The sequence below is a fragment of the Seriola aureovittata genome, chromosome 2 (assembly GCF_021018895.1).
Source record: "Seriola aureovittata isolate HTS-2021-v1 ecotype China chromosome 2, ASM2101889v1, whole genome shotgun sequence".
Classification (NCBI taxonomy): Eukaryota; Metazoa; Chordata; class Actinopteri; order Carangiformes; family Carangidae; genus Seriola; species Seriola aureovittata.
In genome coordinates, this window is record NC_079365.1 from 11623285 (window position 1) to 11645931 (window position 22647).

Sequence of the window (22647 nt, forward strand, 5' to 3'; positions counted from 1 at the left end):
TCTGAAAGGTATCTGGTAACTAAAGCTGTCAAATGAATTTAAAGGAGTAAAAAGTACAATATTTCCCACTGAAATGTAGCGGAGTTGAAGGGTAAAGTAGCATAAAATAGAAATAGTTTAAGTATTCAAAATTGTTTACTTCAGTTAATGCACTTAGCTACAATCCACCATGGGACATTTAGCTGCTAATACTCTTGTAGTTCTGCTTAAGGAAAATTATGAATGCAGGACTTTTAACTGTAAAAGATGGTGTGGCGTTTTCACTTTTATGTGAGTGGAAGACATCAGTGCTTCTTCCACCAGTGTGTCATATGAACTGATGATAAATGGTGAATACCCTGCCGAAACTGCTCGTTTTAATGTGTCAGCGAGTTCACATGAACAGGTCTGAGAGTGCACAGGTGGATGTTTGCAGTGTGTTTGTGCCCTCCATGAATAATTTAAGATACTTGGATTCTGACATCATTCGTTGAAAAAGTTTGTGTGTGTTCAGCACAAAGGAATACTTTCCCCTGTAGGTTGTTTGTTACAAATTTTGATTCAGCTGCTCTTTAGTATCCAATTGTACAGGATGTTTAGGATATTTGTGTTGTTTGAATGTTTAAACTATTGTTTCCAGTCTCACCGCACTCTGCCAGACTGCCAGTCAACACTTGAGACAACTTCCTTCCTTGATTTGAGTAGAAAGGAGTCCCATAATTGAATAAAACAAGAGCCCTCCCTCTCTTTACATACCACACACGCACACACACACATACACACTCACACACACACACACGCACACACACACACGTTTTACAGGATGGTGTATAAACTTAATAGGACGCATTTGGTTCCAAAGCCCCCAGCTTGCTCAGTGGAAAGTGAGCCGGATTGTTTTTCAGTTTCTTAATGTCGAAGTTTATAACGGCCAGATAAAAAATGTTGCCATGGTGATTTAACCACAACATTGCAATTACCTTGATGCAATGAGACTCTGGGGGCTTACAAACAAACCAGTGTAACGCAATTAACATATAAGTACCACCAAAAATGTCCTTAAAACGCAGAGGAAGGATGCAGGAAAGCAACAAAGAAAGTGAAATAATGATAGTGGCTTCTTAAGGATCAAAGTTACTGATCTTTCTAGTAAATAATGAAGCACTGTGCCAGAATCACTTTCCTCACTACTTAGCATAGCAAGAGTTTTTCCTCAACAAATCGAGGATGGACTTAAGAGACACACTTTTCACCTGATACATTAATCTCTCAATAAGTTATAACACACCAAACACTGATAGCACAGTAATAATTCAGTCACACATTTTTCACATCAACTTCAAAGTCCCTCTATCAGGCGGCTACTTCAACAAAATCATACACTAAAAACTCTCCGCACCCACCCCCCACCTTCCCTTTGAGGGATAAAATAAAAATGTGGATGGATGGAATAATTGCCAGACTTCAAAGTGCAGGTTATTGGTCTGCATTTGCTGTTGCGATTGCAATGCTGTGGGGTGTTTTTTCGTCATAAATGTGGTTCGGGTGGGTGGGAAAAAAAGTTCATTCCTCTCATGGCGCAAATCCTACTCTAATGCCCAACACTGACCCTCCTGACCCGGGCTTAGAAGGAAGAACAATGTGTAGCACCTTCAATCTGCTTCTGTGACACTTTCTCGTGTGATATGGAAGTCACAAGCCTTATGGTGAAAATAATAACTAATATTTTTTTGTTGTTGCATTTCCTTTTATAGAGGGGAATTAAATGTTTTAAAGGAACAGAAACTGTAAAAGATGTCGACACATTCCTTCTTATAAAAGAGGAACGGTTTTTAGCCACTACCATGTCTATTTTAAGATTTCACTGCAAAAAGACACCAGTGCACAGGGGATTTCGAAAAAAAAACACATTTTATTAACATGATTCTCACACACACTCCTATACAAACACACACTCCTACATTCATCAAGTGATACACGGGCTAAAGAAATACAGTAAAATAATCTCATTAAGCAACAAACGTAATGATTTTGACGAAGACGATGTATCATTAAACAACATGAATACTTGAGCATGCACATTAGTGACATCACTGCTGTTGTGAAGCCCCAACCGAGGGCCGTCTTCACACTTATGAGATCTAATGTTGTCACTTTCTTTGAGTGTTTTTACTCATACTGATAAAAATAATACAAAAATCATTCTTTACATTAAAAATGCCTCTTTAAAGTTCAGAAGTGTATTGAACAGGACATGTGGTGCTTATTTAGAATTGCACATGAACGCATTCACTTTGATGTTGCAGGATTTTGGGGGACCTGCCCTGTTTGCAAGACCCTGACACACTGTGTTAAAGCAGCGCATCAACATTAAAGCATTGTATTCACCACTGTGATATTCACATTTCATCATTTGTATGTGCAACTTGTGATGGAAACATGTTTGCTGTAAGGTTATTTTATCATTCACTGATACAGAAAAAAACAATAAAGAAAATACATAGATGTAATATGACAGAGTTGGGATGTGAAGCACTACACATGTACTGTGCATGTGTTTTAATTGTTGGAAGAGTGATTCCCTCTAGTGGCTACAGTATGTAACTGCAACTGATAACTACCACTGGGGAGTGTGTTGAAACAACAGTTCACTTCACTGTGTCATGGTTAGAAATAGACCATATTCTGGATTTATTTTGTCATGAAGAAATTGTGCAGACGCATGACTAAGCAAGATGCTGAGGAAGTGAAAATGTAAGAGAATAAAATCTATCATATAAAACAGGGCAGGATTTGTCTGTAAAGCGGCCGAGTCAACAACAAATCCTGCACACATAAAACAGAAGAGGTTTCGTGGGGGAGACACTGGTGCTCATCCACAACACAAAGTATTTCAAACTCTCCCCTGATTCCTCTTAAAGTGTCCTCCTTCTCTCCCACACTGTGACACTCTCAGGTTGGGAGGCCAGCACAGTGAGTGTACTGTAGAGTCTGAATGGTCACTGTGGGATTGTTCAGTGCCCTTAGAAATCACTGAGAATACTGATGTCTGCGAACTCTTTGCGGTAGCGGTGAGCGCACAAGGCCAGCACGAAGGACCACTTCAGGCTCATGAAGCTCCACACACAGGACAGGTAGAGACTCCGAGGGTCAGTCAGGGCTGTGGGAGACGGAGACACACACACAGATTAGCATACCAGAGTGGTGTATTTTTCATATTCATGCACATACCTGGTCAAAAACACAGCAAACAGCATCGCAAAGATCTTGTGACCTATGTTGACATTAAACCTGCGTTAACTTCTCATTCTAAAGTGTTAATCGGCTTCCACTGCTCTGTTCAGGCTTTCCACAAGATGTTGGATCCTGCCTCCAGAGATTCACTCCCCTCCAGTCGCAAGAACATTATTGAGGTTGGACATTGATGTTTTTGTCAAACCTCTAACAATCATACTTAAGAGACTTCAACTTAGGAGTAAAAAAGTTATTTGCTGAGAGGGACGAATAAGACTCCCCCTCCTACTTACAGCAAACTGAGTAACCTTTGAGAGCAACTCTCCAGTGTCTGATAACACGTATGCTCAGAGCAGGAGATATCAGTCAGAGATAAGGATTTACCAGCTGTCATGTTAAGCAGTCTTTCTAAAATACAAGTCCTTAAATTTTACTCACTGATACTCCTCAAATACATACTGTATGTGATTAGAATTTTTAAGTTCATTTATCCTTAATATCTCCAGTAGCAATATACAACAATCAAATATATTTAGAATTTATGATTTGTGATCATTAATGGTGAGAAAACTTTAATTAACTGGCTGAAATGGAATCAAACAGAAAACCAAAGAGGAGCAGAAAAGAAATTCTTCTGCTGAGGAACAATATGGCAGGTTTATTCTTTATTCAGTCTTTGCTTCAGCAAACATATTATTATTCATCATAACCACTCACAACAGGACCTATCTAAGAAGCTGAGTCTTTGTACTGCAGGTGTCTAGGATCCACTCTTAACCAACTTGAGACCCCAGTGAAGTTCTCTTAAATTTAAAAACACTAAGAAATTTGAAAAATTGTCATTATTTTCAAATTTGGGAGTACACGTAACAGTATTTTTACTTTTATCTTTCGCTTAAGTCCAAAAAAATCACTTTTAGCAGTTTGATAATATGAGCCCTGGCTCACAATCGCTGTTCCATCCCAAAAGTGCTGGATGGGATTGAGATCAGGGACCTGAGCAGGCCGGTGAAGTTCTTCCACGCCACAGTCAGTAAAACTATTTCTGTCCTTTGTGAGAAAGGAGACAGGAAGTGGCTTTCCTCAAATTATGGCCACAAAGTTTGAAGCACACTATGTCTATTGTCTATGTTTGTTTGCTGCAGCTTTAAGAGTTCCCTTCACTGTAACCAAGGGGGCCAGTACAAGCCATGAAAAACAAAAAACTACACAAGAGTATGTGGACAGGGGTGGTCTTGATCTGATGTTCAACACTTAAAAAAGGGGAAAATATCTTTGTCACTAAGACACAAATAATAATTTCTCCTTTGATTGTAGCCTTGAAAATGTGACACTTCCAAACATTTTCTCAATTAGGGAAACTTGCTCCTTTCATTGTTGTTGGTAATGGGCATTCTGGGAATTGAAGGAAATCTGCAGGTCAAATAGAAATAATAATGGGCACTCTACTTAGTCGTCTGCTTTACACTGGACCTTTACCCTTTTGCATTTCTGTTTATTGTGACTATTCACGGTATTGAATACTTTGATGCAAAACAAGTTTAACACTGGGTACAGTACATTAGGAAACATCTGTACAACTATCATCTCCTGTGTTTGATCTTTCTTAGGAGAGCCTCTAATACGTGAGACAAACAGGAGCTGATGAGATTATACCAGAACCCAGTTCTCCCACACGTTTGGTAAAGAACAGTGTACACACACACACACACACACACACACACACACACACACACACACACACACACACACACACACACACCATGTTTTGTGAAACAGGAAAGCGATGGAGAGGAACTTACACTCTTTGTTCCTGATGCCAATAGACAGGAAGGCGATGAAGGCTATGACTGCCAGCAGAGAGAAGAACACACCAATGAAGAAGAAGAACTTGAGGCCCTTCAGCCAGGTCCTCCAGTAGTCCTGCAGATACATGATGTGAGTGATCAGGGCCCAGAGTGCCAGCACACCTGAGGAACAAACACATGGACACAAAACATTGAGTCTTAGTGGACAAACTGTATTCAGAAGACGCTGCTGCTGGTTTTATGTGTTTGTGTTTTTCAACACATCAGGCAGCCACTGTTTCAATACACTGTCAAAATCCCCATCCAGAAACTTTTGTCCATGTTATTGTTGCATTGTAATACAGTTGCAATGAGGGACTGAAAGTACTGAAGACTCAAAGCATTGCGTTCAAAAGCTATTGTATCCTTTCATGGCAACAAACCCTAAAGTCAAACAATGAGCAGACGTGGATGGCATGAAAGCAACAATGCAGCCTCGATTGAGGACACACTGTTCTGACTTTGTCTCTCCCAATACAGATTCCGATCAATAACTGAGGGATATCTGGAGGTTCTGATTGCTGAGCCAACATAAGTGCTTTCTTTTTCTCCACATTCAAAATCTGTATACCTCATTGCGTGGAACTTTTATTATCTTTATTTGTGGCGTCATTGATAGCAGAAATACAGAATTTTACTGTGACACTGACCGAGAATCTGTATTTCATGGGGATGGGTTGTGTCTGGCCGATACCCAGTCCACTTCATAGGATCGGTACGGACCCTGATACCAATCCAGTGTCAGGGATCAGTGCATTCTTAGCTTAAATATCACCTTGTTGCATGACAATGTGGGATTTCCAGCAGCTGACTCTCAATTCATTGAGGTCACAGTTTCTGGAGAGCACCAAAAGGTTTTCCAAAAATCTGTCTGCTCACAGCTGTCTTTCCACGAGCGTCAGTAAATGTTCACTCTGACGCAAGTTAAATTTCGTGCTGTGAATGGAAACCGGCAGCAACCTGGAAGTTCGGACAACAATTTAAAAACTGATCATATGTTTGGCAAATGGTGACGATAATTGTTGAAATTGACCTGCGTTTTGGATGATAATGAACATATGGTGGCACGAGACGTGAGTGTGCATTTTCAGCGACAGACACATCATGACACAGCATGTTGCCCATTGCTGAGTCAATGAATCCCACTTCTTTCTTCATGTTCCCCTTTTTTCTTTTTCTAATTTCCAGCAGCCGCAGCATTGTGAAGCTGTGCCGGCTTTTCACCAACTGATTTGCCTGAAACTGTGACAGAAGCAGCTCAACTGTAGCGACCTGACAGCAGCTTCTGCTTCAGTCTCAGTGTTTGAGTGAACGTTTGGTGCAACATGGTTGTGCAGTGACAAGCGAACACTGCCATTTTCAGAAAGAACATGTGTAATTCACACCCCCATTCACCATCATGCAATCAAAACATCACTTGTTACGGCAGTGTATCATCAACACAGGCGTGGAGCAGGTTGCAGCCAGTGCAAATGAAAATGCAGCCTCTAACTTTCAGGCTGAGTCCACTTCTCAGGTTTCAGTAATATTTCATATTCTTTGCTAATTTGTGAGAGAATGGCGTTAACTTCATGTATGTGAATCACCGATCTTAGTATTTGTGAGAGAATAAAAACATTTCTGAACCTACTATATGATCATTTGTCATTTAATGAAACCTCATCACTTTCTATCAAAATCACAAGAGAACCCAGACGACTCAGTCTGACCTGAACTGGTGAGTTTAACAAGCACTAAAACTGATAAAAGTACATCCTGTGAACGGATGAGTACAGAGTTTAAAGATATGAACTTGCAAACCCCAATAGTGGCTCAAAGGTCATATCTGTGTATATTACACTTAACACAGCCCATTGCATAACTGTGCATAAAGCCAACTATTCGATCTTTTTATGTCGACAGACCTGGATTGATAAATTTGCAAATCTGCACTCATACTGTACGAGCCACACTCACTTCACTCAATGGATCATACAATGGCCACTTTAGTGCAGTACTGTTTAATACCAATCATTTCCCTTTAGTTGTAAGTGTTTTCATGCCCTCCAATTAAACTGTGGTTTCTATTTATTTAAGTACAGTATGAAATGCTTCTTGCAGAAACTTAAAATTTAAAGGAATCGACATCTGTGGAGAGAACACAGTTCAGCTATGTTAAACAGTAACATATCACATGCTTTGAGGAATGGTTTAAAAGAAAATAAAGTATGATTGACTGTATATAAAACGAGCAAAACACTGTGTTTTAAATCATTTCTGTTACAGCATTTTATAACCAAGAAGAAAATTGCCCAAATAACCCACCAAATTCGTAGTTAGGACCCTACATTTCAATATTTCTGCACCATATATTGTTGTTTTTATTACTTATTTAAAAAAAAAACGTTTAAGCTATTTTTAAGACTTTGTTATTTATAATAGTTATGTTTCCATTTTTCCAACAAAATATTTCTTAATTTTAGGTATAAAAAAACAACAACATTTTACACATGTCCAGCTGTCAAGAATAATGTAAAATCTGCAGCAGGATACATTTGTCTAATATTCAAGAAGAAATAATCTGACTTGACAGCGTTGATCAGTTGTCACTTCTGCCCTTCAACAAGTGTGAACTGTGATCTGTACAGACTCAGTTTGCAGCCAGTGGGTTTAGTAAACAAGGTGCCTTCAGCCTGAGGAGAGGGGTCCCTGCTGTCTATCGGCAGACTGGAATAGAGACATGCACATTGGCAGGACACATAACGTAGAGTTAAAGGACAACACAACAGCTGGGGGCAGACAGCGGCGGTGTTTACCTGACAGTCCTCCCATGGCTGCAGTCCACGGCTGTTTGTACACGATGTTCCACACCAGGAAAGCAGAGAAGCCCATGAACACACCAAACGACGCGTAGCCGATACTGATGTAGGTTTTATTTACAGCCATTATCACAAAAACACACACAGGTGGCGTGGAGGAAAAGCGGAGACACGAACACAGGAGATCCGAGTGTGTGTTTGTAAGAGAGAGGGGAGAGAGAGAGAGAGAGAGAGAGAGAGCGAGAGAGAGCAACGAGCTGATAATTTCAAAACAACTGCATCCGGTCAATCTGCAAACCCCACAGGACAAAATGTGACTATATGTGTGTGTCCTGCTGACTAATGGTAGTTGTCAAACACACACACATTCACACACGGGTTAAAGTGTGAAACATGACAAAGCGTTTCTTCTTTTTTTTCGGTCCAGCTGCAAAAAACACAATCACTCTACGTCATCTGATATTAACCAAAGAGAGCTGCTCAGTGCTGCCACTGTCTGACACGGTGAGTCCACACAGCGCCCTCTGCAGGAGCAGAGTGTAACTGTCTCCACACCGACCCTCTGCTGTCTGTGGCCTTACCCCCTCATTGTCTGGGATCCCACAGTGCTCAGTGCTGACTGTGTAAAAGTAACTAATAATTGTCAAATCATCCAGTACGTTTCTTTATTTCCCTTTGTGCTAGGCTGCAGCTGATTCAGTTCAGAGTCAAGAAAAGATTCTAGTGCATCTGATATTTTTGACAGATGTAACTGCTCAACAGTTGCCTTGTTTGCCCACTTATTAATTGAGGTCCCTGTTATGTGATGTCTAATTCAGCTATTCTTTGCCATGTGCTTTTTTTAATGATAGGCTGATACTTTGTTGTTTTTGTCTAGTCAGGCTTTTGGTTTTGTGGTTGTCTTATTTTGTGTAAAAAACAACAACTTCCCTTTGCCACATACAGATGTTACGTGCAATGCAAGACAAAATACAGTAAAAAAGATAGAAGATAAAAATAATAAACTTTATTTATATAGCACCTATCATAACATAAAATGCAGCTCAAAGGGCTTTACAAGAAGAGGCATTAAAACACAACGACTGATACTTAAAGACAGGACACATTAAAGCAATAAAAGACAATAACATCCTGAAAAAATAAAAACATTTAAGGTCAAGGAGATAAAAGTTCTAAAAGCAACTTAAAGATATAAAAACCATAAAGAAATATAAAAGAAAATCTCAAAGTTCAAAGTAAAGTTTGAATTAATTAAAAGCAAGACCATAAAAAATAAGTTTTGAGCTGCTTCTTGAATACATCAGCAGAGGTTGCTAGTCTAATATGTGGTGGGAGTAACTTTGGTACACAGCTTCGGGAAAGCTGCTTACTAAACTTTGTGCGGTTCATTTTGGGATATTTAATAAATCATCGTTAAGCAACTAAAGCGAATGGTTTGGAACATACTCCAACAGGTAATCTGAAAGATATGAAGGTGCTAGGACCAATGTTTTCTTGACCATACAACAATGACCATAAAACATTTTTATTGCACAACAAATAAGGAAATATTTCATGTTTTATAGGCTACAAACAAAATATATTCCTTTCTTTTGTCAAACTCAGAGACAATTACATGGCATTTAAAATTTAGTTGTATTTAACCATGTTTTACGGCTCCAAACGAGTGATGCTTTGTTTTCTGCAGCAGATTTTTGAAACACGTCATCAGTTCAAAATCATGTTTATAAAATTAAGAAACTGAATGAAGCGTCATGTTGATAAAACAATGACAAGTATATTTCTTAAAGAGGGATCAGGGTCTAAAGGAGCACTGGGCTTAAGCAAGACACTAGTGGACCATTTCAAACAACTGACACAGACCGTATGTGGTTAGATATAAGAATCTTTATTTCTGAGCATTCAAACATTCTGCATAGTCATGCTCTGATTCAGAACTACAGAAATATTATCAATGGATTTAGCATTTGTTCTGCTTTAATAGTCACTCGAAATTTCCCATTCGTGTCGACACTTGAACCTAAAGTAGTTCTAGCCCCAGTGAACAGTGATCGAACAAAATCCAACCAGCATCACCAAAGGAATGCCCATTGAAACAATTAGTGCAAATGATCTACATGAAAAACGAATCAGAAACAACTTTATTTGTAGATTAATCATTGAAGTCACTGCTTGAGGAGAAATTTTCCCTTGCCCCAACTCCACAAATGTGTGTTTTCTGCTATCTGATGATAAAGTGAATACCTTCAGACGTCATCAATCTGAACTTGGGCGCTGGGAAGTTGTGGTGGGCCACGTTTCACAGTCTTCGATATCTGATTTAAAAAAAAAAAAAAAAAGCCTGACTAACTCAGTCTTTCTATAATTAACAACTTTTCTTAACTTTTCTTTGCTGGACACTTCAATTGTATGTTAATCATTAAATAACAAGGTGACGGGCGCTCTCTCTCTAAATGAGGGAAAACAACAATCATATGACTGGTTACAAATCTCCACTTTTCAAACCACTCATAAAAATGTTTGATTATTATTATTGATGACCATCATCAAAAGCACGGCAGCAATGCTGGCGGTGTGGACACACATGCTTGCAAGCCGCAGCAGCTAGGTAGCCGCCATGCGAGGCTGAGGTAAGCGGTGTGACAGTAGTTTTAGCCATTTTGCCTTTGCTAGTGTCAGTGGCGTGATGGTGTGTCTACTTAACTTTGTTGTTGCGAATGTTTTTATGTTTGTTTGTTTTCAACTTAATTCAGTATTCCAGGTATTAAAAATTGAGAGGTTTTGTGTCGTCTTCACTCACAGTGAATAACTTCCACGCTGATGACGTAGCGGTGTTTGTGCCGTTTTGTGCAGGAGCCGTCGTGCCGTGCATTAGTGTAAATTAGACCATCACGGGATAGGATATCTGATCTGATATTCCGATCGCCAGCCGATTGATCATTGCATTTCTAAAACTTACTCTTGACCAGACTCCATCGAACTAATAATAAAAGTTACACATTCAATATGCCAGTAGAACATTAGTGGTCAGAAAATATACTACATTCAAGTCATCTGCAATCTGTTAAAACTCACAAGCAACCACCTGAGGGGAAGAACATGTGTGTATGACAGCAGTGTGACGATGCCCCAAGCACTCAAGCTGTAACACCGGTGTGAAACAGACTTGGCAGGTAGTAACGGAAAAAGAAGTCCTGCAACCTCTTCATCATGACCTTGATGAGAGCATTGTTCCGGTAGATGCGTTGAACCAGAATGTCTTCTCTGGAGATGACACAGAGATCACACCATGACATGCCTGTCACCATCATCTCTCCTTGAATGTGCCAGTAGTGAGAGCTGGTTGTCCTCAGTTTCAAGGCTCCGTCCTGGTAGGTGAGGAACCCGCAGTCAATGAAACTTTGAAAACTGACACATTTGACATGCACCATCCCGAAACTGGGAATCTCCTTGGGGTCGTACACCAGCCCGTCAGGCAGCGCCCCCAACCATGGAGCATCCGGGTTGACAACCAAGCCACAGGGGGACCAGTTGACACACATATGCTGACAGTATTCCCGAAGTGCTTCACTCTTCGTTTCCTCTTCTATCTGTGCCGTCTTGCACCTGGATAATCCGTTCCGCATCTTTAATATCAGATGCTCTGCGTGGCTCTGTCCTGGTTTAAGTTTGCAGATCTGCCTGAAACGGCTGGTCAAGCGCAGTTTCCGCAGCTCCTCCACGGACTCCTTGCATCCACGTGTGGAGTGCTCCATACCGTGTGCTTCCTCCCAGGTGATCTGCATGACGTTCACATGTTCCTGCTCCTTGGCACCGAGTGTAGGAAGAGCCGACACTGGCACCAGTTTGTGATAAGACAGGGGAAGCAGCGGTCGAGGAGGAGCGTTGTCATAAGTTTTGTAATCCTTACTCGATGGTACAGGGTACTGGTAGGACAGGGGGCAACCTTTAGGGACTTTACCAAAAGCACAGTCCACCAATTCCACTTCTGCTGTCAGTCCCATTTTGGTTATCAGAGGCTTCCGGTCATCTGGGACATCCTTAAAGGCTTCAGTGAGCCTTGCCAAAAAGGACTGAGTGTCAGGTGGTGCAACAATTGAAGATTTGTAGGCCATCATCCTGTATGAAACAGATGAATATTATTATCTTTGCAAACAAATGGGTAGCACTGCCTCAAAAAAAATGTAGTCATTCAGAGATTCCCTATTCTTACCTTGGTAATTCTAGCATGGTTTTCTGCAGGGACTGCCTTGACTTCTTGTATTTTGATTCCCACCCAAGAAAAGAAAAAAACTAATTATTCATGCTTCAACTGTTAAAAACAAACCAGGCTTACATTGTGAATAAAACATTCTGCACAAATCCTTAAAGGCATCAAGATGTTTTTCCACTGTTTTTATTTTATAATTTTCCTGCATATTTCCAGGACATCCTCCGACCCAGAAACTACTATATATGCATCTTTTTGTGGGAGTCTCATTTGACTGAGTAAAAGTTCAGCTCATTTGACTCAGGCTGGGAAGAGTTCAAGGAAAAAACCTCAAGTTAAACCGAATTAAAAGTTACGTTTAAGTGAACCAGAAGGGGCAAATCTGGATTTCTTGGTTTGAGAACAGCTGATGTAAATTTAAGGTATTAAGGTACAAATACTGACTTAACTGTGTGGGTTCAGAATAACCTCTGGAAGTGATTATCAAATTATACACTGAAAATGTGATCCAGTATTTAATTTACCCTTTCCCATAGCTGGAGACTTGCACTAAAAATGTCCACACTTTCCCCAGACACAGCTGAAACAAACTATATACATGCACTTGGAGTAGGAAAAAAGCAAACAACTCTTCACATTTCTGAGGTTACTACAGAATCTTTGCTAGATAAAGTGATTAACAATAAATTAATCATCAACTGTTAATTGATAATTAATCTGTTGTTGTGTGATGCTACATTAAACAAAAGGCATATAGTACATTAACATGTTTTGTCATTACGTTACAAAGCTTCTCCAGCCTGTCACAGTGAAAGGTTTATTCATCAAATGCTTTAGATCTGTTCTGAGGCATTTTGTCAAGCTTACCCTTGTCTGTGACGTTTCATGTTTTTGTGTTTCCCAGTTTTCACTTGCACTTTCTTCACTTTTGAACGGCTGTGGGTCATCTGTGACTGCATCTGAGCCCAATGAGGAATTGTCGTCGTGTTCATCATTTGCTTCATCGGCTGAGAGAGTGGCTGAAGAGTTGGGGGTGTAATCCACCACTTGAATGCAGAACAAGTTAGCGGTGCAGGGAATGTTTGTGTCTTCTTCATCCGGGTCATCTTTCACGCAGCCTGGGTTAAATGTGTTGTGGACTTCCCCCAGGTCTTCTTGTTGTTGTGATCCTAAACTTATATCACATTCAATTTGCTCTTCTTTAGGTTTTTTTGGCAGCGGTTCTGATATTTCCAGGTCTACTGCAGTATTCAACTTAGGGGGCTGCTCTCTTACATCTGTGGTTATTCTGGAGCATTGACTTTCATCTACCGCAGGGAAAGAAGAAAAACACCAATATTTAGTAACTATACATCTCTTACTTCACTTTAGGTGTAAGGAGCCTGTAGATACAGCAATTCTTTTAGCTGCAATTCTTTTATACACCAGAAAACAAAGTTAGTGGACAGAAGAAAAATGGACTTTCCATGTTTATGACAAATTATCACTGTTACAGATGCATTGACATAATGTAAAGCAACATTTTAATTTAGTGGCAGATCAGGGCAAGGCCTATTTTAACTTCTCCATTCTGTAGGGTAGTTCTATGACTTTTGTATGCAAATTGTAAGTCTGCAAAGTAGCAGGATACATTCATTTCTCTCTGAGATAAATATAATTATTACACTTTGGGATGACACTGTACATACAAACATAAAGCAGAAATAACCAAGTGAAGTACAATTACCTCTAAACTGGAGTTTGGTACAGTGTTTAGTTACATTTACTGCTGGGGTTACACAACGTCTGGAGTTCAAGATCATAGCACAAATCTATACCACAAAATAGGTTATTAGGAACACCTAGCTAAAACTAATGCCATCTAATACACCAGTCCTGCAAAAATTCTACCTTGATGGTTATAATGTTCAGTTTTTGACTAAACTGTGTTTTACAAGTTTTGATTCAAGTGTATGTTGTTTTTGGAGGATGTAGATTGTGGTGCTATTGAGCTGCATTGCGTTATACAATGAGGTGTGTGTTGTTTAGCCTACCCTCGTTCATTGGAGTGGACAAAATAATGGGAACTCATGTCTACATAATACAATGTAGTTCAACAGCACCACAAACTACAGCCTCAAAATGATCAACACCACTTCCATACAGTTTCAACAAAAGCTGCACATTGAAACCTTCGCGAAGGAGGATTTATTACTTTTAGTTCTGGCTGGGTGTTCCTAATAAACTGACACCGGAGTGTATAAATACACAACTCACATATAACTATTACTCCTCTCAAAAATATAACGTAGGCCTAAGTAAAGCAGACATAAAGCAGAACAAAACTGTTAGATTTAGACTGCTCACGATAACCTCATATTGTTTACATTGCTCTGCGTACTTCAGCCAACTCTTTTACAGGTCGAGGCAGAAACACAAACTTCGTATTGCTGTGACTCAATAATTAGAGTTACGTTATAGCGGCTTACGTTGCTCCGCTGAACTGTGTAAGTTAAACTAAAGTGACTGACCTATCCTCGGTAACTTTATCTCGGGGTGGAGCACCATGTGCAGTATGTTCCTCAGACGTTTGTTTTCCTCATAATACGCCTCCACAATAGTCTCAACTTCTCCAAATATCTCCACAGCCGCAGTGGTAAACCGCTCCGTTAAAAAGCTCCGGAAAGTCTGCAGTCTGGTGTTCGACATGTTGAACACGAAACTTATAGTGAAAATACTTCTGAGTTTCACTCTCAAGCTGTAGCGAGAGACCCGCGGTCAGCCTTGAAAACTCACAATCACCGGAACACGAGAAAGGAGACTTCCGTGGGGAAAATCTTCTTCGTTGGTATTCAGACGGTTGGCATCCAATTCATTACATTAGCATCCCCTGCATGACAGTCGGCAATTCACATATACAGTACTGAAGCTGAGTTTGCATCTAAGTCACGGGAAATTAGCCGACCATGACTTCTAGGATCCTCAATAGCACATTACCATATCATATATTAATTAAACATTTATTTGGCAAAATGGTAAATTAATAAAAACAAGTGCAGAGTTAAGATACAAAAGGTAATCATCCAATTTTTTTTAGATTATGTTCTCATGTTTCTCTTTCTTATATTGACAAAGACTCCAACTTCAGACCAGATTTAAAGACATTTTGCCTGTGAAATTTTTGATTTTTCTAACAAATCTATGTAGAGAAATTAATTATTCTACTTATTTTTACCAATGCATTAAAGAGTGCTGGAAAGCATGTTGGATTTGCAGTTTTCAGTAGTTTTATTTTTACATTGTGAAAATAATTAATCACAGCTTTTAATCTTATAGGCTACAGAGAACAAGTTGAGTGACTTATCATCTGAAATACAATCATTCCAAGCGTCGACCATGTTTGATTTTAAAACTTCACACTATATAGAAAAGAATTTCATATGTTTGCACTGACTGTTGTGTTTTACAGATACCACCAAATTAGTTAAATTGGGGAAAAAATACTGACTGAAATTAAGAAATTAAGAAAATAGACTGATATTCTCCAATAAATTGTACAGGAAACTAAAAGACATACAGTGAATGTGAGGCGTTCAGGGTTTTGACCAGTTGTAAATCTTTGGTCAATGGTTCCATAAAATTAAATGTACAAAAGACGCAGGGAGATAGGATTGACACATGGTTTCTCGAGACCCGACAGATTTTAAATAGGAAAGCATCACATAAAAGACCAATTGTAAAGAAATTAATTTATGATTAATGAGATACTTTGCATTTACTTTTGTTTCAGCATCCTAGAAGAGCTCTGTTGATTGAGAAGATGTATTTTTACTATCTCATAGTAACCCTCCCTTTAACAACCATATTTTTTACGTTTGACCTTAGTTACAAATATTTTTTTTCAAATCACTCGCATTTTTATGTCTTGAAACATAGGGATCGATCCTGACACACGCCACACACCAAATGAGGGCGTTAATGCATCGTTTCGTTCACTAGCTGCCACAGACACGAAACAGAAGAAGAGAAGAAGAAGAAGAGGGGGGCAGGCAGCTGGTGACAGCCGAAGTGAACCGCTCCCCCAGCAGCAGTCAGTAAACTGGATTAAAGGGAGACGTTATCGGACAGGTCGATGGAAACATAGTAGTAACGTTAACAGGAGGCACGTTTTACAACTTTGATACAACTGGCTAACGCTGGTTGGTTGTTCTGGGCGATGGTCCAAGTCATGTTATCGTTGGTGGCAAACTGAGTGAAGACTGTTGCTTCGAGTTTAGCATAGGTAACGTTAACGTTAGCTATAACGTTAGGTGTTAGCTAGGTAACCTCAGTGTTTACGGTGGCACCGAGTAGCCCGTTGCTGTAGCCTGTCACGTTATCGACAAAACGCCAGGTGGTCGGATGCCTAGTAAAGATGGGTGACATAAACCCATCGACATCTCATGCATTTCAGTCGGAGGTAAGTGTTTTATGTGACTGTTTGACGGTGAATAGTTTGCAGTCATGGCTAACAACGTTAGCAGACGTCAACTTGCCCGAGGTCTGTCACCACACGGTGTAGCAGCTGCTGATTAGTTAGCGTTAGCTCACTAATGTTAGCTACTGTTGCAGAAATTAGATAAGTTACACACGTTAAACACTCGGACAAGCTTGCATCAAACGACAAACTTTCACCACTAAAACTTGACATTTTGTGTGTAAATGAGTCATTAACCTTACTTCACACGGTACTTTGTAAGAGTGATGTCATGGTTAAAGCTAGCGTTAGCTTACGATTTCATCGAAAAGAAAACATTCCTTCATTATTGCGAAGCATGCTAACATTAACATTGGCTAACTAAGCTTCACATTCACGACATACGCTTTTATTGCCAGCTAATAATTGGCTATAATAATACTGACGCTTTCGTGACTCTTTGATAGTCTGTAATACGAATTCATGTGTGGCTTCATAGTTTTGTTTAACATCTGAACTCCACCGACACTAGCCAGCAGCTAGCCTCTGTAGCGTTACTTATTTGCTGTCTATTGCTAGCCGACCTAGCTAACATTAGCTGTCGTTTTTAGTTGGTGCTAATCGGTGGGGGTTGGTAGGAAGGTTCTCAGGCGAGTCCAGAGAGAAATGTCCATGCAGTTAATTAAACTTTATTCCATGTTAGTCAACATGTTATTGTATTGTTTCTTTCCGTTTGTTTACGTCGCAGTGAGCCAACGCTGAGTGTCAGTGTGCAGAGTATAGTTGTATGGCGATCAGCTCTCGTTAACGTCAACGCCATGTCGGGATGTGTTTGGGTTTGATGCAAAACATGTTTCAATGACATGACTGTGTTTCAGGGTTTCAGTCCGCCGTACAGGAGGAGGAGGACAGTAGAGGACTTTAACAAGTTTTGCACTTTTGTCTTGGCCTATGCCGGTTACATCCCATACCCCCAAGAGGTGAGTAAATGACGCGGGCAGCGCCTGCACACTCATCTGCACATTAGCACCTGTAAATTTGGGTTTAACTGGCGTATTTTTTAAGTGAATTCACTCGTCTTAATCAGCTGTGTTACCATCCTGAGGACTGTTTCTCAGTGTTGCATCACGTTTTCTAATGTGAACAAGCTTAAGTCAAATAAACAGTTGGTAAAGTAGAAAAAACAACTAAACTAAAAGCGAAATCAAATGAAAATACCGATACAGTGAATAACATAATTTTAAAAATCCATCAAGGATAAAAAAAATAAATAAAAAAGAACATAAAGGCCTACCTTATGTTCAGTGAAATCAAGATGCTTGTGGTAAATTAATGAAGACAATAAATAAACAATTTTTTGTGCCCAATATATGGATGAATTGAAGAGAAAGTTAATGGTTAAAACTCAGATCAGATATTTATAGACCACATAGATGTAATCAGTAGAGTAAAATCCTTAAATCTTGAAATCTGTCAACTCAGCAAGTTGGATGTGAGACATTGAGTTTTCTTGTGCTCATTGAATTGCATCTTCTGTTTGGAGACAGGGAGGGAGATATCCAGACAATGAAATTATCTTAAACAGATTCTTTTGTCTCTGTAGTCTCTTTGGCTTCAAGTGTCTGTTTCAGTGTCAACACACCCTCTGCTAAGAACTAACCTTAATTTTTCGTTTTACACAACAGACTACAGCAGTTAATTCACATGGTGAGAATACTATTTTGTACACTCCTTTTACAGCGTTGGATCCAGTCTGTTGTTACACCATTTTTTTTCTCTTCTAAACTTCCACAGATAAGACCCTCCAGGTTGGAGGGATGTTCTGGTAAAGTTGTCACACCCTTGATAGCTTCATCGAAATCTGTTGTGTTACTGCACTGTGGCTAAACATTACTTGAATAGTACATGCTTTTTAAAAAAAAACAAAACAAAAAAAAACTTTAATTTCCTTTGAAACCAAAAACAGGCAATAACATGTGATAACCCTTTTTTCCAGTATGAATACAATTTCTTTTGTCAGAACTTATGTTTGACAAATTAACTTCCTTTTCCTCACCATCAGCGACAGTGGTTTCTAAATTCTGACTCATTTTGTTCTAGTTGTGGTTGTTCCTTCGAAGGTTTTTCTTTCACCATGTTGCTCTTCTGTTTTTCTCTAACACGTGCTACATTTGTTTTCATTTCCACCCCCGCCCACCCCCCTTCCTGTGCATATTTCGTCATATGTTGTAAGAATGTCTTGTCATCTGTTGATACTTGCTGATGGGTTCTGTGCCTCAGATCAACCTGCCAATGCAAATACAACATAATTGTAGTCATGCAAGAATGGTAGCTCATAGAGGTCAAAATTGAAATTGAAAAATGCAATAGTAATAGTGCAGCCTGACATTCAAGCTGTCATGACAGTACTTTAGCAGTGCCTGCACTCTCATTACTGCTGGCTCTTTGAAATTGATTTATAACACCAGCTGTGTTACATTGTTATACAAGGGAATTTTTGACACTTCCTTAAGTTTTTTGAGGACACAGTTAAACTCATTCAGTTAAAAAACCATAGACAGCTAAATTTAATAGCCTGAAGCTGCACCTTACCCACGTATAGGCCTTTAAACTAATACAGTATATCATGGCTATGTTTGTTCCAGTGGCAATGTACTGATTGGTAATCAGGAATATCATAGATTATCGTCATCTTTTTGTTTAGTAGATGAATGTTTGCAAAGAATTGTCATACACATTTTGAATCTGAGCTGTTTTTTTTTTTGTTTTTTTTCTTCTCTCATTGACCCCTACTTGTCCATTTATTGTTACAGGACTCTCCACTTCGCAGTAGTTCCAGCCCGCCCAACAGTACAGGCAGCACGGCTGACAGTGATGGCTGGACCCCAGGACCCCCAGCCTCCTGCCCCCAGCGCCCCCCCAAGGTCCCACAGGACAGGAGCAGGAAACGTCCACAGCCAGGAGCCACGCTGTCCAGTCACACTAAGAAAGATGTGAGTTGAATTGATGTCTCACCACACCCTCACACCTTTTTATATGTTCATCTTCATCCCTTTTGACATACATACCCTTTTTTCTCTTCTACAGCACACAATTGCTACCCTGCACCCAGACGACCGCAGGAAAGCTGACAAGCTGAAGAAGAAGAAGAGGAGAAAGGAGAGGGAGCATCAAGCTGGTGAGGAAAGTGAGGCTCAGCAGGCTCACTCATCAGTCCCAGAGCTGCAGTACCCTGTCTCCTTTGGTGGCCGAACGATCAAAGAAGAGCCTGAGGATGATATCAGCATTCCCCTGCACCCCGAGCGACTGCCAAGCCCTTCCCCCTGCAAGGAAGAGCCCAAGGAGGAGCGTAGATACTGGGATGGTCGAGACCTTGAAGAAGGAGTGGTAAAAGTACAGAAGGTGGAGGGCTTTTCAGGAAACAGAACAGTGTTCCGCCAGGGGAAACAGGTGGTGTTCAGAGACGAGGATGGATCAGGAGAGGATGAGGACATCATGGTAGATTCAGGTGAGGTCTTGTTTTGGTCCGAATATTGCTTTGTTACAAGTTTGACAAAATGGCCAAACTTGACTCAGTCGATTCTCTCTCTTGTCTCCTCAGATGACGATTCGTGGGACCTGGTCACATGTTTCTGCATGAAGCCTTTTGCAGGCCGGGCCATGATTGAGTGTAACAAGTGTAACACCTGGATCCACCTGTCGTGCGCTAAGATCCGCAAGAGCCATGTGCCAGAGACATATGTGTGCCAGAGCTGCCGAGAGACACACGGAGCCCCAGATGCCCGCCGCTCCCACCGCTCACGCGTAGGCCCGCGCAAGCACCTGCTAGACTGACCCCAAGCTGAACCATGAACTCTGACCCCCTCCTCTTTTGCCTCTCCTCCACCTGCTGGACTGACCCTTCCTCAAATTCAGGTCTTGGACCATTCAGTCTCTGTCCCTTATGGTCAGCCATGACCCACATTTTCTATAAACACTTTGGTGGACCTATCCCAAGCCCTTACTCCATTTGAAAACAGTTTGAGTGCTATTTTAGATTTACATAGGTTTGTTTCTGCTTCCCTACAGACTCTGTGCGTAAGGCAATCACTGAATGGATGTCTGTCTGTAGATGACATTAACATAGCAGCAAACCGCTACTGTTGGGACTTGGTGTCTCGTGAACACTGGAAACATTTGAACTGCCATATAGAGAGAATACCCCTCACAACTGCCACCCACTATGGTGCATGCTGGGATTTGTGGGAAAGACTGTTTGCACTTTTTCACTTTTTTCTTAGTTTTAAAACCATCTGACCTTTCTGTTATAGGGACAGGTATGTCTTTCTGATTAAACTGGATTTTATTTCTCAAAGATGCCTCTATTAATGTTATACAATTAACCATTTAAAAAAAAAAAAAAAAAAAAAAAAAAAGAGAAATAAGTTAAACCTTGTGTTAATTGCTTCAGATGGTGCTATAGTATTAAGCTGAGGTATAATCCAATAGAACAAAGATGTAGGATAAGAGACTAGAGTCTGCATCTGCTTCATCTGCTTGTTGGTCTGTTTTGTTATCTAAGACACTGTGAAAGAATATCATTGAGGCTTTAAGCCCTTACAACTGAACCAAGTGCTTGTCCCTCTCCCTTTCATTTCACAAGCTGTCTTCCAGCCTCAGCCACTCGTCTGAATCAAGATGTTACTTGACCACATGTGGAGCTTTTATATCCTATGTTTCTCAAAAATCTTCAAAGAGAGTTCTTATTATTTCACCAGAAGTTCTTTCACAATAAAGAATATTGTTTTACAGTTTAAAAACCCCCAGATAATTGATAAAATTAAGATAACATGACCGTTTCCAGTAAAGGTGTTTTCTGTTGCCTGTGGTCAGCATGATTTTGATTTATTTCATGACAAAGTTGGAGAGTTGTATTGTTCACAAATACTTTTATTATACAAACCGTTATTTAAAGTTTCCTTAGTTTTCAGCTGTTTCATGCTCAAGGCAAAGTTTTCAGAGACAAATATATTTAGAGAAGGGAACTCCTGTGGCCGTCCTGTTTGAGTATCAACAGAAAAAAAGCTATCTTAACTGGAAGCATTGTTAGAGATTCACTCAAGAGTCCAGTTAAAATTATGCATGTGAGTGTGTGTTTGTTTGAATGGTTAACACTGTGTGAAGGTGTTGCATGAGCTGCTATGAGTTGTCTCAACCAAGCCCCATAATTTTTGGTTTTTGTAAGATTGAGAAATGGATATCTGCAAAGTACTGTGGGCAAGGTCGGTTTGTTTTGTTTGTCTCTGAAGGGTCAGATCAGAAGAACAGATCTCAGTCTCTTATCACCTCTCACTAATGTTTTCACAGCAGTATTCAGTTACTTCCATGTGCAGGAGGTTTAATGGGAAAAAAAATGTTTTTTCACTTTTTCACTTTTTTCTTAAACCTTGCTGCAATTTGGATAAAAGATTTTAAGCTTTGTTATTCATGTGCCATCTGCTGTTGGGCCTGTCTGTGTAGGCTACATGTTGTTTCTGATTATACAAAAGCCATACTGTAGAGTGACAGATTTTAGACTCGGAACCTTGGATATTAGTCCAGGATGGGGTTTTACAATGCAGAATCAATGACTTGACCAGGGAACGACTAACACACACAATGAATGTTAGGTTTGTAAGGAACACAAGACTTTCCAAGAGTGTCAAATGGTTAAGCTCATCTCTGCACTCTGTGTTCTGCTATTGTTCTACACAAATGTTGGCTAACTGGTTCGTACTCAGCAATCCCCCAGGTCGTGATGTTTTTAAGACGTTTTAAGACCTAAAATCATTTGCTGTTTCTCAGGATGTTAATGTCTTGAAGAGAACCTGAAGAGAACCTGAAGACACCTTCAGGTACAAATTCCTAACGCTAGTCTGCGTCTTAAAGACATCAGTGTAATTAATGTTAACAATGCTCATTGTGATACAGCTCGTGTATTCCGATCCTGGGTTGTCCTATCCCCTTATTGAGAAAGCGTTGTCTGTACTGTGGTGCAAACTGTTTCTGTGAAACTATTGTAAACTATTGTAAATAAAGAGTTACCATTTTAACTTGTTGCTTTTTGTCTTTTATAATATCACAGTGCATTTCTTAAATGTGCTTTTCCTTCTGCAATGTTCTTGA

At 40.0% G+C, this 22647-nt stretch overlaps 3 protein-coding genes across 4 annotated transcripts; 1 reads left to right on the forward strand and 2 right to left on the reverse strand.

The window, feature by feature from the left end:
* Positions 1 to 1871: 1871 nt before the first annotated feature.
* LOC130187309 (heme transporter hrg1-A-like) lies at positions 1872 to 8315 on the reverse strand. The gene is made up of 3 exons (XM_056404780.1): positions 7856 to 8315; positions 5016 to 5183; positions 1872 to 3139 (listed from the first exon to the last, which is right to left on the reverse strand). The coding sequence occupies exons 1-3, from the start codon at positions 7983 to 7985 to the stop codon at positions 3003 to 3005; spliced, it is 435 nt and encodes a 144-aa protein (XP_056260755.1). The 5' UTR covers positions 7986 to 8315; the 3' UTR covers positions 1872 to 3002.
* Positions 8316 to 8844: 529 nt separating this feature from the next.
* Positions 8845 to 14854, reverse strand: LOC130187303 (uncharacterized). The gene is made up of 4 exons (XM_056404768.1): positions 14579 to 14854; positions 12936 to 13375; positions 12072 to 12115; positions 8845 to 11977 (listed from the first exon to the last, which is right to left on the reverse strand). Exons 1-4 carry the CDS (start codon positions 14754 to 14756, stop codon positions 10996 to 10998), a joined length of 1644 nt encoding a protein of 547 aa, XP_056260743.1. The 5' UTR covers positions 14757 to 14854; the 3' UTR covers positions 8845 to 10995.
* A 1209-nt stretch (positions 14855 to 16063) lies between these two features.
* phf13 (PHD finger protein 13) lies at positions 16064 to 22574 on the forward strand. 2 transcript variants are annotated; one of them, XM_056391802.1, is made up of 6 exons: positions 16064 to 16506; positions 17382 to 17483; positions 18189 to 18210; positions 19317 to 19496; positions 19591 to 20011; positions 20105 to 22574. In XM_056391802.1, the coding sequence occupies exons 2-6, from the start codon at positions 17455 to 17457 to the stop codon at positions 20335 to 20337; spliced, it is 885 nt and encodes a 294-aa protein (XP_056247777.1). In that variant the 5' UTR covers positions 16064 to 16506; positions 17382 to 17454; the 3' UTR covers positions 20338 to 22574. The 2 variants fall into 2 exon arrangements, with proteins under 2 accessions (XP_056247777.1, XP_056247768.1); XM_056391793.1 differs by lacking the exon at positions 18189 to 18210 and having other exon boundaries at positions 16065 to 16506.
* Positions 22575 to 22647: the final 73 nt, after the last annotated feature.